This window comes from Salvelinus fontinalis, chromosome 13 (assembly GCF_029448725.1).
Source record: "Salvelinus fontinalis isolate EN_2023a chromosome 13, ASM2944872v1, whole genome shotgun sequence".
In the NCBI taxonomy this organism is placed as follows: Eukaryota; Metazoa; Chordata; class Actinopteri; order Salmoniformes; family Salmonidae; genus Salvelinus; species Salvelinus fontinalis.
The window spans coordinates 17,209,481-17,228,903 of record NC_074677.1 but is presented as its reverse complement, the minus strand read 5'-3'; the positions used below and the strand labels follow the sequence as shown (position 1 = coordinate 17,228,903).

The following is a 19,423-nucleotide window of genomic DNA, read 5'->3' as shown; positions in this document are numbered from 1 at the left end:
AAGGTACAGTAGATTAGCGTTAATAAGGTACAGTAGATTAGAGTTAATAAGGTACAGTAGAGTGGAGTTAATAAGGTACAGTAGAGTGGAGTTAATAAGGTACAGTAGATTAGAGTTAATAAGGTACAGTAGAGTGGAGTTAATAAGGTACAGTAGATTAGCGTTAATAAGGTACAGTAGAGTGGAGTTAATAAGGTACAGTAGAGTGGAGTTAATAAGGTACAGTAGATTAGCGTTAATAAGGTACAGTAGAGTGGAGTTAATAAGGTACAGTAGATTAGAGTTAATAAGGTACAGTAGATTAGCGTTAATAAGGTACAGTAGATTAGAGTTAATAAGGTACAGTAGAGTGGAGTTAATAAGGTACAGTAGATTAGCGTTAATAAGGTACAGTAGATTAGAGTTAATAAGGTACAGTAGATTAGCGTTAATAAGGTACAGTAGATTAGAGTTAATAAGGTACAGTAGAGTGGAGTTAATAAGGTACAGTAGATTAGCGTTAATAAGGTACAGTAGATTAGCGTTAATAAGGTACAGTAGATTAGAGTTAATAAGGTACAGTAGAGTGGAGTTAATAAGGTACAGTAGATTAGCGTTAATAAGGTACAGTAGATTAGAGTTAATAAGGTACAGTAGATTAGCGTTAATAAGGTACAGTAGATTAGAGTTAATAAAGTACAGTAGATTAGAGTTAATAAAGTACAGTAGATTAGAGTTAATAAGGTACAGTAGAGTGGAGTTAATAAGGTACAGTAGAGTGGAGTTAATAAGGTACAGTAGATTAGCGTTAATAAGGTACAGTAGAGTGGAGTTAATAAGGTACAGTAGATTAGAGTTAATAAGGTACAGTAGATTAGCGTTAATAAGGTACAGTAGATTAGAGTTAATAAGGTACAGTAGAGTGGAGTTAATAAGGTGCAGTAGAGTGGAGTTAATAAGGTACAGTAGAGTGGAGTTAATAAGGTACAGTAGATTAGCGTTAATAAGGTACAGTAGATTAGAGTTAATAAGGTACAGTAGATTAGAGTTAATAAGGTACAGTAGAGTGGAGTTAATAAGGTACAGTAGAGTGGAGTTAATAAGGTACAGTAGAGTGGAGTTAATAAGGTACAGTAGATTAGCGTTAATAAGGTACAGTAGATTAGAGTTAATAAGGTACAGTAGAGTGGAGTTAATAAGGTGCAGTAGAGTGGAGTTAATAAGGTACAGTAGAGTGGAGTTAATAAGGTACAGTAGATTAGCGTTAATAAGGTACAGTAGATTAGAGTTAATAAGGTACAGTAGAGTGGAGTTAATAAGGTACAGTAGATTAGCGTTAATAAGGTACAGTAGATTAGAGTTAATAAGGTACAGTAGAGTGGAGTTAATAAGGTACAGTAGAGTGGAGTTAATAAGGTACAGTAGATTAGAGTTAATAAGGTACAGTAGAGTGGAGTTAATAAGGTACAGTAGATTAGCGTTAATAAGGTACAGTAGAGTGGAGTTAATAAGGTACAGTAGAGTGGAGTTAATAAGGTACAGTAGATTAGCGTTAATAAGGTACAGTAGAGTGGAGTTAATAAGGTACAGTAGATTAGAGTTAATAAGGTACAGTAGATTAGCGTTAATAAGGTACAGTAGATTAGAGTTAATAAGGTACAGTAGAGTGGAGTTAATAAGGTACAGTAGATTAGCGTTAATAAGGTACAGTAGATTAGAGTTAATAAGGTACAGTAGATTAGCGTTAATAAGGTACAGTAGATTAGAGTTAATAAGGTACAGTAGAGTGGAGTTAATAAGGTACAGTAGATTAGCGTTAATAAGGTACAGTAGATTAGCGTTAATAAGGTACAGTAGATTAGAGTTAATAAGGTACAGTAGAGTGGAGTTAATAAGGTACAGTAGATTAGCGTTAATAAGGTACAGTAGATTAGAGTTAATAAGGTACAGTAGATTAGCGTTAATAAGGTACAGTAGATTAGAGTTAATAAAGTACAGTAGATTAGAGTTAATAAAGTACAGTAGATTAGAGTTAATAAGGTACAGTAGAGTGGAGTTAATAAGGTACAGTAGAGTGGAGTTAATAAGGTACAGTAGATTAGCGTTAATAAGGTACAGTAGAGTGGAGTTAATAAGGTACAGTAGATTAGAGTTAATAAGGTACAGTAGATTAGCGTTAATAAGGTACAGTAGAGTGGAGTTAATAAGGTACAGTAGATTAGAGTTAATAAAGTACAGTAGATTAGAGTTAATAAGGTACAGTAGAGTGGAGTTAATAAGGTACAGTAGATTAGCGTTAATAAGGTACAGTAGAGTGGAGTTAATAAGGTACAGTAGATTAGCGTTAATAAGGTACAGTAGATTAGAGTTAATAAGGTACAGTAGAGTGGAGTTAATAAGGTACAGTAGATTAGAGTTAATAAGGTACAGTAGAGTGGAGTTAATAAGGTACAGTAGATTAGAGTTAATAAGGTACAGTAGATTAGCGTTAATAAGGTACAGTAGAGTGGAGTTAATAAGGTACAGTAGATTAGAGTTAATAAGGTACAGTAGATTAGCGTTAATAAGGTACAGTAGAGTGGAGTTAATAAGGTACAGTAGATTAGAGTTAATAAGGTACAGTAGATTAGAGTTAATAAGGTACAGTAGAGTGGAGTTAATAAGGTACAGTAGATTAGAGTTAATAAGGTACAGTAGAGTGGAGTTAATAAGGTACAGTAGAGTGGAGTTAATAAGGTACAGTAGATTAGCGTTAATAAGGTACAGTAGAGTGGAGTTAATAAGGTACAGTAGATTAGAGTTAATAAGGTACAGTAGATTAGCGTTAATAAGGTACAGTAGAGTGGAGTTAATAAGGTACAGTAGATTAGCGTTAATAAGGTACAGTAGATTAGAGTTAATAAGGTACAGTAGAGTGGAGTTAATAAGGTACAGTAGATTAGAGTTAATAAGGTAAAGTAGATTAGCGTTAATAAGGTACAGTAGAGTGGAGTTAATAAGGTACAGTAGATTAGAGTTAATAAGGTACAGTAGATTAGCGTTAATAAGGTACAGTAGAGTGGAGTTAATAAGGTACAGTAGATTAGCGTTAATAAGGTACAGTAGATTAGCGTTAATAAGGTACAGTAGAGTGGAGTTAATAAGGTACAGTAGATTAGAGTTAATAAGGTACAGTAGAGTGGAGTTAATAAGGTACAGTAGAGTGGAGTTAATAAGGTACAGTAGATTAGAGTTAATAAGGTACAGTAGATTAGAGTTAATAAGGTACAGTAGAGTGGAGTTAATAAGGTACAGTAGAGTGGAGTTAATAAGGTACAGTAGATTAGAGTTAATAAGGTACAGTAGAGTGGAGTTAATAAGGTACAGTAGAGTGGAGTTAATAAGGTACAGTAGAGTGGAGTTAATAAGGTAAAGTAGAGTGGAGTTAATAAGGTACAGTAGAGTGGAGTTAATAAGGTACAGTAGATTAGAGTTAATAAGGTACAGTAGAGTGGAGTTAATAAGGTACAGTAGAGTGGAGTTAATAAGGTACAGTAGAGTGGAGTTAATAAGGTACAGTAGAGTGGAGTTAATAAGGTACAGTAGATTAGAGTTAATAAGGTACAGTAGATTAGCGTTAATAAGGTACAGTAGATTAGAGTTAATCAGGTACAGTAGAGTGGAGTTAATAAGGTACAGTAGAGTGGATGGCAGTGGGAGGTAGAGAAGTGTGCGGAGTGTATCATCTCAGTTTTGTAACCTCCTCCCCTGCATCCCACACCCATCCTCCTTACCCTCCCTCCATCCACGTGTGTCTCTGTGCTGAGATGTTAACATGCTCAACATCTCTCTAGTTGATAGCTTACTGTCCCTGATAGCATACAGCATCTCCCAGACTGAGGGAGCGGGAGTAATCAAATCAAGCTTTATTTATACAGCACATTTCAGATGCAATTTACAATAAAAACGAATTAAAAACATTGAAATAAAAGCTGAAATATTTACTACACAACAAACATAAGATACAAAACAAAAGAATGACACAAACTGAAAAGCTAAAAGCACCCTGAGGAAAAGCAAAGCTAAAAAGATGTGTTTTCAATATGTCCACAGTTTCGTCTCCCCTCAGGTTCGCTGGCAGGCTATTCCAGAGGCTGGGTAACTAAAGGCTGCCTCTCCATGCCTCTTGGTCCTAGGCTTTGGGATAGTTAAAAGGCCAGTGCCAGAGGACCTGAGGAACATACTGGGTACATAACTTAAAAGCATGTCTGACATGTATAGGGGTGCACAATCATGGATTGATTTAAAAACCTATAGAAGATTCTTAAATAATTTTAAAACTCACAGGCAGCCAGTGCAGAGACCTTAAAACCGTTGTAATGTGTGCTCTCCATCTGGTCTTGGTCAGTACCCTACAGCATTCTGTATGTTTTACAGCACAGAGACCTTAAAACCGTTGTAATGTGTGCTCTCCATCTGGTCTTGGTCAGTACCTGTGATGCAGCATTCTGTATGCTTTGCAGTTGACCGATGGCTTTCTTTGGTAGACCAGACAGGAGAGCATTACGTTATGTTCACCAATGGTGACAAACTCTCGACCGGTTAAATAGGTCCTAAACCAATTTAGAAGTGGATCGGAGAGGCCAACGCACCTCTCCAGTCTGTCCAGAACAACATTATGATCAACAGTGTGGAATGCAGCACTAGGAGTACAAGGACAGAGAGCTGTTTAGCATCTGTGTTGGCTCTAAGATCATGTTGGTCATCTTATCTCTGAAATATGCCGTAAACTCGTCACATTTAGATGTAGAGGGAAATTCACATAGGTTTGCGGGGGTAGGATTTATCAGGCCTCAATGGTAGAGAAGAACACTCTCTAAGTATTCTGATTTATAGTGATCAAGTTAGAGAAATGAGCCCGTCTGGCATTTCTAATTTCCTTGTTATATTTGCCAAGTTGCTCTCCCAGGGACAACTGGAACACTATCAGACCTTGTCTCTCAGTCTCTAATACAGTTTGCGATGTTGCTGAAAATAATCCTGGAACCCCTGCGGTTAGGGTGAATCCCGTCTCTTTTAAAAAGTGCAGTAAATTAAAGTTGTCATACAAAGAGACATTCCTGTCGTTGCAGAGTTTCTTCAGGTACTAGTTCAGGGCAAAGAGTCGGCCGAAACGTTCCGAACCCCTTCAGGTAGTACGGGAGGGGGCCAGAGATAATTATTCTCTTCCCTGTGCTAGCCAGGTTGTAAAAAACATAATTGGTGTCCTCCCTCAGTTCTTCAGATCGCGTAAAACAAAGGTCATTAAAACCGACGATGACGATGGTGTCAATATTGGAGTAGTCGCGCCTCTGGGTTTAGAAACTCTGTGGTTTTGTCACTCATTTTGTGGCACAGTTGCCGCGTTCACGTACTAGTCAACTAGGAAACGCTCAGAAATTCCCGACTTGCTAACTGGTTGTAGTTATATACGTGCCATGTTCAACGAATCAGCAAGTCGGAAATGTCAGAGTTTCCTAGTTCCAACAAGCATGTGAACGCGCCATGTGTCCTATGTCTCTGTCAGTCTGGTTGTGCGCAACAGGAGCGCTTGCCTCAGTACACATAGAAATGGGCTACGTGGCCTGTACGCCACGCTTTGGAGTCAGCACGTTGAATAAGATAAAATAATTTTCCCATGTATGAATGGTGAAGAAATCATGAATAATCATTAAGACTGGTTAAGACGAATGTACCAATGTAACAATGGATGTGGAAATTGCCTTTTACATTGTAGAACTAGTTTAGTGATTGTATTTGCCAATTGGGTAATTGTAAGGTCCTGGGAGAGGCCAGAGGACTTATGGAGGTGTTTCTCTGCCCATGCGTTACTGGGATAGGTATTTTATTGGTGCTTTCAAGACAACTGGAAACTGAAAAACAAGGTCAAGTCACAACATCAGTGATCTTCAGGTCTAGAAGATGCCAGAGTTTTCAACTTTAATTCCAAGTTAGATGACCAATCAAAACTATTATTCCCAGTCAGAGCTAGTTTTTCTCCAGAGTTCCCAGTTGTCTTGAATGCACTGAAGTTGTAAGTCAGAGATTTCTGAGTTCCCAGTTTCTAGCAGCATTAGTATCAGCTAACGGTAGCCTAGTGGCTAGAGCGTTGGGCCAGTAACCGGAAGGTTGCTGGATCGAATCCCTGAGCTGACAAGGTAAAAATCTGTTGTTCTACCCTTGAGCAAGGCAGTTAACCCGCTGTTCCCTGGGCACTGAAGACGTGGATGTCGATTAAGGCAGCCCCCGCACCTCTCTGATTCAGAGGGGTTGGGTTAAATGTGGAAGACACATTTCAGTTGAATACATTCAGTTGGACTACTGACTAGGTATCCCCCTAACCACACCATATGTTATAGCAATCTGTCAGTTGATGACATGGCACGTAACCATCGGTTGATGCACGCAATGTTTGAGCAGGTGAACGCGGCCTTTATGTAGGCTACCTGTTTGAGCTCCTTTTAGACAGATTTGATTTGGTTTCTCAAGGCGAGGCTGTGCAGTCTTGCCCTCTACCTGTGTCCGTTTAGATAGAACAGGTTAAGCCTGACACAGAGGCTATTTCCTGTGTATATTTTGGATGATATGTTGCTTTCACCATTGGATCACCAAGACCTGTAAATAAATCTACACTCTGAGCACGTCAACCTGCCTTGCCTTCTGCTGATTTCATGCCCTTACGACTGCAACCTGTCCCTATTTTACAATTACATCATCAAAATGTGTTGTAGACAAAATAATGAAAAGGGCTGCCTGGTAGCCTCAATAAATAGACACAGATTTGTAGTTGAACATTCCATGCCTAGATTTTTTTTAAACTTGACTTAAGACTTGTGACTCGACTTGCTCTTAGAATGCACGACTTGGACTTCACTGGAGACTCGACCCGTTGTTCTTGGGACTCGACTTGAACTCGGACCTTTTGACTTGAGACCTGCTTGTGACTCGAATAATAGTGACTTGGTCCCACCTCTGGTTTTCCCTCCCTCTCTCCCTCTATTGTCTGGCCCTGTGAGAACCGGAGTTGCCAGGCTGCAGAGAGGCTCTGGCAACTAACACTGGGCCATAATGACAGACAAGGAGTCATGCATATCTTATATACACAGACAGCATGCATCGTCTCCAAAAGCTGCGTTTGACAGTGAAAGTCCCTGGTGGTGGTGACAAAGCACAGACGGACCGACAGTCCAAGAACAGGGCTAATGAATTGTTTAGACTCACACGGGAAGTGGGTTGATAGTGTGAGTCCCAAATGGAACCATATTCCTTACGTACTGCACTAATTTGACCAGCCCCCTAGTCTCTGGTTAAAAGTAGTGCACTATATGGGGAATAGGGTGCGATTTGGGACACACACATACTGTCTGTGAAATTATTTTAAATTCAGTGAAAGAAAGTGTGGTCAAATGCCCCATTCTCTACTCTGTCACTCAGTCAGTCCTACACTTCCTCTTCCTATGGGTTCCAAGGTTGTTAGACTTCCTCTTCCTATGGGTTCCAGGGTTGTTCCAGACTTCCTCTTCCTATGGGTTCCAGGGTTGTTCCAGACTTCCTCTTCCTATGGGTTCCAGGGTTCTTCCAAACTTCTTCTTCAAATGTATTTATATAGCCCTTCTTACATCAGCTGATATATCAAAGTGCTGTACAGAAACCCAGCCTAAAACCCCAAACAGCAAGCAATGCAGGTGTAGAAGCACGGTGGCTAGGAAAAACTCCCTAGAAAGGCCAAAACCTAGGAAGAAACCTAGAGAGGAACCAGGCTATGAGGGGTGGCCAGTCCTCTTCTGGCTGTGCCGGGTGGAGATTATAACAGCACATAGCCAAGATGTTCAAATGTTCATAAATGACCAGCATGGTCAAATAATAGTAATCACAGTGAACAGGTCAGGGTTCCATAGCCGCAGGCAGAACAGTTGAAACTGGAGCAGCAGCATGGCCAGGTGGACTGGGGACAACAGGAGTCATCATGCCAAGTAGTCCTGAGGCATTGTCCTAGGGCTCAGGTCCTCTGAGAGAGAGAAAGAAAGAGAGAATTAGAAAGAGCATACTTAAATTCACACAGGACACTGGATAAGAAAGAAGAAATACTCCAGATATAACAGACTGACCCTAGCCCCCAGACACATAAATTACTGCAGCATAAATACTGGAGGCTGAGACAGGAGGGGTCAGAAGACACTGTGGCCCCGTCCGATGATACCCCCGGACAGGGCCAAACAGGCAGGATATAACCCCACCCACTTTGCCAAAGCACAGCCCCCACACCACTAGAGGGATATCTTCAACCACCAACTTACCATCCTGAGACAAGGCCGAGTATAGCCCACAAAGATCTCCGCCACGGCACAACCCAAGGGGGGGCGCCAACCCAGACAGGAAGACCACGTCAGTGACTCAACCCACTCAAATGACGTACCCCTCCTAGGGACGGCATGGAAGAGCACCAGTAAGCCAGTGACTCAGCCCCTGTAATAGGGTTAGAGGCAGAGAATCCCATTGGAGAGAGGGGAAAAGGCCAGGCAGAGACAGCAAGGGCGGTTCGTTGCTCCAGTACCTTTCCGTTCACCTTGACACTCCTGGGCCAGACTACACTCAATCATAGGACCTACTGAAGAGATGAGTCTTCAATAAAGACTTAAAGGTTGAGACCGAGTCTGCGTCTCTCACATGGGTAGGCAGACCATTCCATAAAAATGGAGCTCAATAGGAGAAAACCCTGCCTCCAGCTGTTTGCTTAGAAATTCAACAATTAGGAGGCCTGCGTCTTGTGACCGTAGTGTACGTGTAGGTATGTACGACAGGACCAAATCGAAAAGATAGGTAGGAGCAAGCCCATGTTATGCTTTGTAGGTTAGCAGTAAAACCTTGAAATCAGCCCTTGCCTTAACAGGAAGCCAGTGTAGGGAGGCTAGCACTGGAGTAACATGATCACATTTTTTGGTTCTAGTCAGGATTCTAGCAGCCGTGTTTAGCACTAACTGAAGTTTATTTATTGCTTTATCCGGGTAGCCGGAAAGTAGAGTATTGCAGTAGTCTAACCTAGAAGTGACAAAAGTATAGATACATTTTTCTGCATCATTTTGGGACAGAAAGTTTCAGATTTTTGCAATGTTACGTAGATGGAAAAAAGCTGTCCTTGAAACAATCTTGATATGTTCGTCAAAAGAGAGATCAGAGTCCAGAGTAACGCCGAGGTCCTTCACAGTTTTATTTGAGACGACTGTACAACCATCAAGATTAATTGTCAGATTCAACAGAAGATATCTTTGTTTCTTGGGACCTAGAACAAGCATCTCTGTTTTGTCTGAGTTTAAAAGTAGAAAGTTTACAGCCATCCACTTCCTTATGTCTGAGACACAGGCTTCCAGCGAGGGCAATTTTGGGGCTTCGCCATGTTTCATTGAAATGTACAGCTGTGTGTCATCCGCAAGGCAGTGAAAGTTAACATTATGTTTTCGAATGACATCCCCAAGAGGTCAAATATATAGTGAAAACAATAGTGGTCCTAAAACGGAACCTTGAGGAACACCGTAATTTACAGTTGATTTGTCAGAGGACAAACCATTCACAGAGACGAACTGATATCTTTCCGACAGATAAGATCTAAACCAGGCCAGGACCAATTTGGGTTTCCAATCTCTCCAAAAGAATGTGGTGATCGATGGTATCAAAAGCAGCACTAAGGTCTAGGAGCACGAGGACAGATACAGAGCCTCGGTCTGACGCCATTAAAAGGCCATTTACCACCTTCACAAGTGCAGTCTCAGTTCTTCATATGGGTTCCAGGATTCTTCCAAACTTCTTCTTCCAATGGGTTCCAAGGTTGTTCCAGATTTCATATGGGTTCCAGGGTTGTTCCAGACTTCATATGGGTTCCAGGGTTGTTCTAGACTTCATATGGGTTCCAAGGTTGTTCCAGACTTCATATGGGTTCCAAGGTTGTTCCAGACTTCATATGGGTTCCAAGGTTGTTCCAGACTTCATATGGGTTCCAGGGTTGTTCCAGACTTCCTCTTCCTATGGGTTCCAGGGTTGTTCCAGACTTCCTCTTCCTATGGGTTCCAGGGTTGTTCCAGACTCCCTCTTCCTATGGGTTCCAAGGTTCATCCAGACTTCCTCTTCCTATGGGTTCCAAGGTTGTTAGACTTCCTCTTCCTATGGGTTCCAGGGTTGTTCCAGACTTCCTCTTCCTATGGGTTCCAAGGTTCATCCAGACTTCCTCCCAGAAGGCTTTATATTTTGGATGGAACATTTGATGTTACTAACCTCCCACAGACATTCATTATTCATTACAATCATAGTCATAGTCAGATCAACCGAAGCACTGTGAATCTCTATAGCAAGGGTGTCAAACTCAATTCCTGGAGGGCCGTGTGTCTGTTTTTCAGTCCTCCCTTGTACTTAATTGATCAATTAAGGTCAATGTTTAATTAGCATCTCCCCTCACCTAGTTGTCTGTCTTAATTGGACATGAATTGAAAGGAAATAACAAAACCAGCAGACACTCTGCTGGTAGTGTGGTTTCTATGGTCCCTCTCACCTTTCGTCTGTCTGTCTCTCCCACAGGTTTCCCCAAGACCTTCCCTCTGGACAACTCCCTGTTTGACAGCTGGCTGGCTCAGTCGGTGCAGATCACGGCTGACGACATGCTGAGCCAGTGGGCCCTGGACGCCGGGCAGCACCGTGACAAGACGGCCAGCCTGCTGTCTGACCAGCTGCTGCAGGGAGAGGAGAACCTGCTCAGCCTTATGATGGACCACTCCATGAAGTCCACCTGGAAGACCCCTCAGCTGGGCCGCAAGACCCGGGGCAAGCCCCGAACCCGGGGCCATCACTCCACCACCAACACCGCCGCAGCAACCACCGACACCCCCCCTGCTGCTGCAGCCACCGCAGCCTCCACAGCCAAGGGGGCTCTACTGGCAGAGGAGAGGCCAGGCCATGGGGTTCGTAGAGGGGAAAGGTCCCGGGGCACCAAGGCCCTCCACCACCGCCACCCCCAGACCAGGAGCACTGAGGCTCCTCTGGACCCGCCACCGCAGCCGCCCACCTCCAAAATGGACTCCTGTCACATCTCGGAGGAGCGTGGCCCCTGGAACAGCCTCACGGGTACTGGGGTAGCGTCTGCCCCCCTGGCCTCCTGTTTCCCCCCATACAGTAGTCCTGGGACAGTGCCTGAGGGGGGGTCAGGGGGGGGTCCCATTCCCCGCACGGCCTTGCGCCTCCGCCTGCACCGGCAGGGCAAGTCCCGGGGGAAGGGTGGGAGTGGGGGGTTGCAGGAAGCTGTGGAGCGCCCCCTGGAAAGGGAGAGAGAGAAGGACCCCCACCCCGTCTCCCACCCAGTGAAGGAGACATCATCATCGCTGCTGGACCCCGAGACAGACGGCTACTTCTCTGATGCCGAGCAGAGCGACTCAGACACACACTCCAGTGCCCGCAAGCTTCGTCTGGCTCAGTTGCATTCTGGGAGCGAGGACCTGCTGAGGAGGAGCGTGCTGGCTTTGTAGAATAAACTGAGACGCGCGCACACACACACACACCACCGACCAGAACACACACTGTTTTCTCAGACTGACTGGAGCTCCATCCCAGCTCCCGCTGCCACGGCTTCTGTCTGTGTTCTTGATATTAAAATTGTAGTTATTTTCTTTCTAGATTGCTTTAATGAACCAAATCTCGGTACATCACTAGTCATGAATCAGTTTATCTGCACTGTTCTGAGGATTTGAATGTAGCTGCTACATAGTTAAACAATGAGACCCTAGATGTTAAAGTAACAAAGGCTGTATGATGATGTAAGAAGACAAAGAGAAAGTGGATTTGGACTACCTTACGTTTAGGTTTTGTTTGGTTTAGATGTTGAAGTATAACACGGTGGTAAACCATGTCATCAACCCTTTCTAGCAACGTGGGCTCAGTGGTAACTAACCACAAGAGTTGGGGTGAATACTTTGTGGACATTATAAGCTAGTTCAGGTGAATCACTTATTTTCAAATGACCTAAGATGGATCCCATGATGCAATCCTTGGGATATGATGTTTAAAAAGTCGTTCAGTTCAGAATCAGACCCAGAACAGGTCTAATGGGCTAACCCATCAGTCTGAGAAATATACAGAAAATATCACACAAATATTAGCCTTTAAAAGCACAAATAGCTAACAGGAACTGTAATGCAAACATTGTGCATAAACACACTCACACACATATACACCACACACATTACACAAACACACACATGATTACATTCTCAAAGCTCCTCCCTCTGCATTCAGTCGTTGTTGTAACATACTGTTTGAGAATTACGTCAGCTCTTCACTGACTCTGCCTCCTCTTCCGTTTCAATCATTGAAGAAACAATATTTAACGAATTGTGTGCCTTCTGTCGCTCCCCCAAAATGAGTTTATTAATCACTTCTATAATCTGATTTGTTACAATCAAAAAAGGGAAACCTGTTGTATTGGTAATCAAGCGTACCGAAACAGATGACCTTAATTGTAGTGCCTAAAAATTGATGTATATACAGCTTTTGCCATGAATCAACCCAACCGCACGCAAAGCCACACAGATACACAGTTCTACCATCATTGTGCAAATTGCTGCCCCAACAAAGCAACTTCTAGAGTCATTGTTGCTCCCGTCAGACGAGTGGTATAATCAGCTACAGTACAGACTCCTGGATTCTAACTACTTTTTTTAGTTCTTTGTAAATTTGTTTTAACTCTTGTTTTTTCGTCTCAGAGAGTTGTATTTTATACTTAAAGTGGTCCACAGTATTTTCTCAGGGTTTAAAAAATCGAAGAAGACATATAAGAAGGGTTGAAAATGTATTGAAATCAAAGTTAAACCGTAAATATATTATACTATAAAAAGGCTATTTTATACATATAAGTATGTATAGAAAAAGTTCCTTTGGCAAAGCTTCACTGTTTGAACTGACTACTACTGTACTGAGAGCTTTTCTCCTGTCTCAATCAGTACACTACTACTGCTACTTCTACTACCCAACTGGCTGTCTCCTGAGTTGATGATGCCAAAGAACAGTGTAAAACAGACTGGGCAGCATGCACTCACTCTGGCAGCGTCCTAAACAACACCCTATTCCCTAGATAGTGCACATGGTGCCGGTTGGGACGCTGCCTCACTCTCCGGTGTCACCATGTGATCCTCTGAAGGACATGAATACGGAAATCTACCTGATGCCAGCAGCTCTGTTCTAGTCGATTCAATTAGGAGCTCTGCATTGCTCTGGCCTGGTTTGGCTCGGCTTTAACACCCACCACCACTATTCCACCTTGGACCCTCCCATTCCCTGCTCCCTTAAGGCTGTTCCTTACTGGCCCCCTGTGCCACTGACCTACTCTGGATGGAGTGTCGCAGTTCCCCCCCTGCCCCCAACCTGGGAAGAGTTGAATGCTGCTGAACCGTGTGTGTGTGTTTGTGTGTGTCTGTGTGTTTGTGTGTCTGTGTGTGTGTGGCTGATGGTTCAGAGCCCACTGACACCCCTAGTGCTGTTATCACAGGGTTGGAATGTAGAAGATGACTAGATTTTTGTGTGTGTTGTCCGGTCCCCGGATGGGACACATATTCAGGATGAAACCCCCTAAAACAGTGTATTGGTCAGGTGGCTCTGTTTGTCTGTCTGTTTGTCTGTCTGCAGCCAGTCTGGTTACTTCCTTTGGCCATTTCCTTTCCATCCACCGTAACCCTTGGAGACAGACTAGTATAACCATAGAAATAGAATGAGTAGCACATTCTATTCATTCTTACTCTATGATTGCAACGTATACAATAACAACAACCATGCTTATTGTTGTCTGCAGATAGGTCGTCTGGGTGGATGAATGGGGTTAGCGCTGTAGTAGCCCCACAGAATCCACCCAAACACCTAGTCGTTTACGTGTTAAGACGATGAAATGTAAACTTGGTTTCAATATTCAATATATACACCAATTTAGACTAGACAGTGTTTTAGACGGAGCCCTTCATGTACGGCCCCTAACGTAGTAGAAAACAGGTTGTTATTATTGGAGTGGGGCATGTACGCCCTCTTCCTCCGCTTCCTCTCAGAAACAGTAGGCTGGCATTTTAGTGAGGTGGTGAGGTCTTTTAGTCCAGCAGGCAGCAGCTGACTGCACTTTTCATATAGAGTATAGATGGATGGATGGATAGATGGTATTATATCCTAGATGGACAGTATTTTCCGACAGAGTACCTATGGATGGATGGTATTACTATTATCCTCCTCAAGCAGAGTTTCTTTGCACCAATCCTGAGCACCCACAGGGTTGCATGTTTTATTCCAGCCCACACTAACACACCTGATACAGATCATCAAATTGATGATCAGTTGAATTTAGGATGTGTTAGTGCTGGGCTAGAACAAAACATACATTCGGACGGTGGGTCCCCTGAAATAGGGTTGAGAAAGGATGCTTTGGTGTAGCTGTGGATGAATGTCCTAGTGCTGTCTCCGTACCACCTAGGAACTGCTGCTGCTGCTGTTGTTGTTGTCGTTTGTACCGTGAAAAGGCCATCAGCACACTAACAGAACAACGACGTCATTGAGAAGGATCTCCTCTTCTGTGTTAGTTGCTTCCTCCCATAGGGAACTGGTTCATGGCTGTAGTAGTTCGACTGCCGTTTACCTATCTGGTTTTTGTATGCACCAACAATAATGTATAATACTGTACTAGAGACCGTTTTGTTTCCTTGTTAAAAGCCTTCGCAAGCTGTTTTTGTAACGCTTCTGCCGCGGCTCATATAACTAGAATGCTGACTCATAATCAGATCAACTGCTTCCTTATTGGCGCTTTAGCTCTCGGACCGTTGACGGACTGCTTCCACACAGTGAAGTATGGTTCCAATCCAACACCCACCCCACAGACTAGGGTTCTGTCTCACTCCCCTCCCTGCTTCAGTGTTCCGCCAGCCCGCCTTGACTCCTTCATTGTTTTGAAGCACAGCAGGATCAAAGGAACAAACTTTAAGGTCAAATAATGACATGTATGTGTAGTGGAGAGGGCGTTTGTCACTCTGCTGCTTAGAGAGAGAGTGTTTGTTCCCTGTCCACATAGTGTACTTAAACAGACAGGGAATCTGAACACCCGTCTCTCCCTTTTTCTGTGTGGCACACAAACTCAGTGCAAACACTTCTGTTTTTACTGGAGCTACGTTTATTTGCTTTCTTTGCTTTTGTTTTATACAACCAGAGAGAAAATGATTTGATAAAAAAAAGGGGGAATTGCTAATTGCAGTTTAAATGGTCAGCCCGGCTCTCCAGTGGGCTGATAGTTCAATTGGCCAGGCCTGCTCTCCAGTGGGCTGATAGTTCAATTGGCCAGGCCTGCTCTCCAGTGGGCTGATAGTTCAATTGGCCAGGCCTGCTCTCCAGTGGGCTGATAGTGCAATTGGCCAGGCCGGCTCTCCAGTGGGCTGATAGTTCAATTGGCCAGGCCTGCTCTCCAGTGGGCTGATAGTTCAATTGGCCAGGCCTGCTCTCCAGTGGGTTGATAGTTCAATTGGCCAGGCCGGCTCTCCAGTGGGCTGATAGTTCAATTGGCCAGGCCTGCTCTCCAGTGGGCTGATAGTTCAATTGGCCAGGCAGTGGGCTGATAGTTCAATTGGCCAGGCCGGCTCTCCAGTGGGCTGATAGTTCAATTGGCCAGGCCTGCTCTCCAGTGGGCTGATAGTTCAATTGGCCAGGCCTGCTCTCCAGTGGGCTGATAGTTCAATTGGCCAGGCCGGCTCTCCAGTGGGCTGATAGTTCAATTGGCCAGGCCTGCTCTCCAGTGAGCTGATAGTTCAATTGGCCAGGCCTGCTCTCCAGTGGGCTGATAGTTCAATTGGCCAGGCCTGCTCTCCAGTGGGTTGATAGTTCAATTGGCCAGGCCGGCTCTCCAGTGGGCTGATAGTTCAATTGGCCAGGCCTGCTCTCCAGTGGGCTGATAGTTCAATTGGCCAGGCAGTGGGCTGATAGTTCAATTGGCCAGGCCGGCTCTCCAGTGGGCTGATAGTTCAATTGGCCAGGCCGGCTCTCCAGTGGGCTGATAGTTCAATTGGCCAGGCCTGCTCTCCAGTGGGCTGATAGTTCAATTTGCCAGGCCTGCTCTCCAGTGGGCTGATAGTTCAATTGGCCAGGCCTGCTCTCCAGTGGGCTGATAGTTCAATTGGCCAGGCAGTGGGCTGATAGTTCAATTGGCCAGGCCGGCTCTCCAGTGGGCTGATAGTTCAATTGGCCAGGCCTGCTCTCCAGTGGGCTGATAGTTCAATTGGCCAGGCCTGCTCTCCAGTGGGCTGATAGTTCAATTGGCCAGGCCGGCTCTCCAGTGGGCTGATAGTTCAATTGGCCAGGCCTGCTCTCCAGTGGGCTGATAGTTCAATTGGCCAGGCCTGCTCTCCAGTGGGCTGATAGTTCAATTGGCCAGGCCTGCTCTCCAGTGGGCTGATAGTGCAATTGGCCAGGCCTGCTCTCCAGTGGGCTGATAGTTCAATTGGCCAGGCAGTGGGCTGATAGTTCAATTGGCCAGGCCGGCTCTCCAGTGGGCTGATAGTTCAATTGGCCAGGCCTGCTCTCCAGTGGGCTGATAGTTCAATTTGCCAGGCCTGCTCTCCAGTGGGCTGATAGTTCAATTGGCCAGGCCTGCTCTCCAGTGGGCTGATAGTTCAATTGGCCAGGCAGTGGGCTGATAGTTCAATTGGCCAGGCCGGCTCTCCAGTGGGCTGATAGTTCAATTGGCCAGGCCTGCTCTCCAGTGGGCTGATAGTTCAATTGGCCAGGCCGGCTCTCCAGTGGGCTGATAGTTCAATTGGCCAGGCCTGCTCTCCAGTGGGCTGATAGTTCAATTTGCCAGGCCTGCTCTCCAGTGGGCTGATAGTTCAATTGGCCAGGCCTGCTCTCCAGTGGGCTGATAGTTCAATTGGCCAGGCAGTGGGCTGATAGTTCAATTGGCCAGGCCGGCTCTCCAGTGGGCTGATAGTTCAATTGGCCAGGCCTGCTCTCCAGTGGGCTGATAGTTCAATTGGCCAGGCCTGCTCTCCAGTGGGCTGATAGTTCAATTGGCCAGGCCGGCTCTCCAGTGGGCTGATAGTTCAATTGGCCAGGCCGGCTCTCCAGTGGGCTGATCAACGTGGAGCTGAAGCCTGGAAGAGACCTTTTGTTCTCTCACTTCCTCCATGGAGAACGCTCACAGGAAACGAACCCCTGTTCTCTGGCAGCACAGCGGCCGGGTCTCAAATGGTACAATATTCCTTTTATAGTGTACTACGGTCCCTGGTCAAAAGTAGTGCACTATCAAGAAAATAGGATGCCATTTGGGATGCACACAAACTATTTCTGACCAGCAGGGTCACAGAATGTGTTGCTCTCATTAAAACCAATAGTTCCCCTCCAGAAGTTAGAGGCTCAAACCTTTTTTTTTAATGTAATCCAATGACATTTTAAATGTTCATATGGACAGAGAGTGCACAGGAACGTTTATTTCAGTGTCCTGTTCAAGTTCCACAGTTCAAATAACTTGTTCCCATGTTGATTTTTTTTCATGATGCTCATTCCCTGACCTGTATACACTTATGAGTCCATTTCCAGGAGATAAGGTTTACTATCCAGAACCACAGCTGCTCCTCCTAAGGTTGGGCCAATTTACCATTAGTGTCTCTGCAAGCGAGCCAAGCTCAGATTTTCTTCAGTTTTTGTAACTGATCTGGCATCACTTTGCTGCCTCCAAAATCAGGCTACATCCCAAATGGCACTGTATTCTCTATGAAGTGCACTACTTTTGACCAGGGCCCTTAGGGCTCGGGTCAAAAGTATTGCACTAGGGAACAGGGTGACATTTGGGATGTTAACTCTCTAAATACCTGTCCTGTATCTCCTACTGGTCACATTCGTCATTTTGATAAGAGTCAGTGATCTCTCTTATCAAAGCAGACTCTGACATGGTTCCTCCTCCACCTGCCTGTGTTATTTGTCCTTAAAAGGCGCTGAAATCTACTGCTGCCGTGTACAATTCAATTCCTCACCCATTTCGGCTCTATCTGCATCAGTTATACAATACGATAATATGAATGTTGCAGGAGTTTATTCTGCTGTATTTTTTGTTTCAAAGAATGTTGTGCCATTTGTTAATAGCAAAGATAAATATTGAACATATATTAAAAAGAAAAGCAATTTTAAATTATTTTTGGGCTTTTTTTGCAATATTTATTTTCTTGTATTAGAATCTTCTTTGTAGGAGGAAAAATGAAACATTTATTTTTCATTAGTGCAAAAACCTATTTTTCCTTTTTGTACAATTTCAATGTTAAGCAAAACTTTAAAAAGCAATATGATGTTCCATGTGACTGTATCTGCATGCTGTTTGTGTTGCCTTGACGACGGCTGCGTCCACTATGACCCTGTTCCCCCCTCCTCCCCCCGGCACTCTGGAGTGGTTGACCAGTGTAGTCAATAAAGCAGTGCTTTCTGTGTACACATGCTCTCGCTCGTCTCTCTGTTCAGTTCACCATCCCAACAGCTCATCTCTTTTTTTTAAAGGGAAATCTGCGATTGAAATAACAACAAAGCAGACACCCCAACACTTTTTGGTAAACAGTTGATAGGGTACGACAGTTGAACTAAGTTCATGAGGCATAAGTTATATGCTTCAAGAATCAATGGCTAGATATCATTAATTTACAAGTCCAAAAAATGTATTTAACATTGCCAGAATTCCCCTTTAAAGAGCGTTCCAGGTTGATTGATTCAACACAGTGCGACTCTGAATCTATCTGGGCCACTACATGGACTCGGCGGTAACTAGACTAGATACTCCCTGGATTGTTGTCAGAGACTGTTTCTATCACTTGTATTTCACATGTAGGTTGTGAGATCGATTGCCCCATAACATACAAAACATCCCAAGTTGTAGGCCTAGTGAATGTTGACATCATAGCTGCGTGTGTAAGAATAGCTTAAGGTGATGAATGAGTTGGTTTTAATACATTTACAATAGAATCCTCATTCAGCTAGTTACTTTCAGTGCTTGATGGCACATTCTGTAGCTAACTATACCATGCCCCTATATCAACAGTTGACGTTTCCAAATTAGCATCAAAACCAAAACATACCATTCCTTGACAAATTGATGAAGCCAGATCATCTTTATAACAAAATGTTCATGGACATGTGCCATGTTCATACAACACCAGCAGGACATCCAGCAAGCAGAGCAACTTTGGGTTGAAACATAACACAATGGATACGTCCTAAATGGCACCGTATTCCCATTATAGTGTACTACTTTTTACCAGATCCCTTTGGGCCTGTGCACTAAATGAGGGAATATGATGCCATTTGGGATGAACCCAAAGGCTAGTTTGAATAAATCATTCTTACATTATCTGAAATCGCCTGTTCCCATCCATAAAGGCTAAATGTTAAGAGCATG

General features: G+C 44.0%; 1 protein-coding gene across 3 annotated transcripts in view; it reads left to right on the top strand.

The window, feature by feature from the left end:
* The window catches only part of LOC129868183 (protein Jade-1-like), a 240,879-nt gene extending 222,413 nt beyond the window's left edge, over positions 1-18,466 (top strand). For all 3 annotated transcript variants that reach the window (XM_055941925.1, XM_055941924.1, XM_055941926.1), the window contains one exon: positions 10,564-18,466. In XM_055941925.1, the coding sequence (XP_055797900.1) occupies positions 10,564-11,504 (941 nt within the window). In that variant the 3' untranslated portion in view covers positions 11,505-18,466. The remainder of the gene's footprint in view (positions 1-10,563) is intronic.
* Positions 18,467-19,423: the final 957 nt, after the last annotated feature.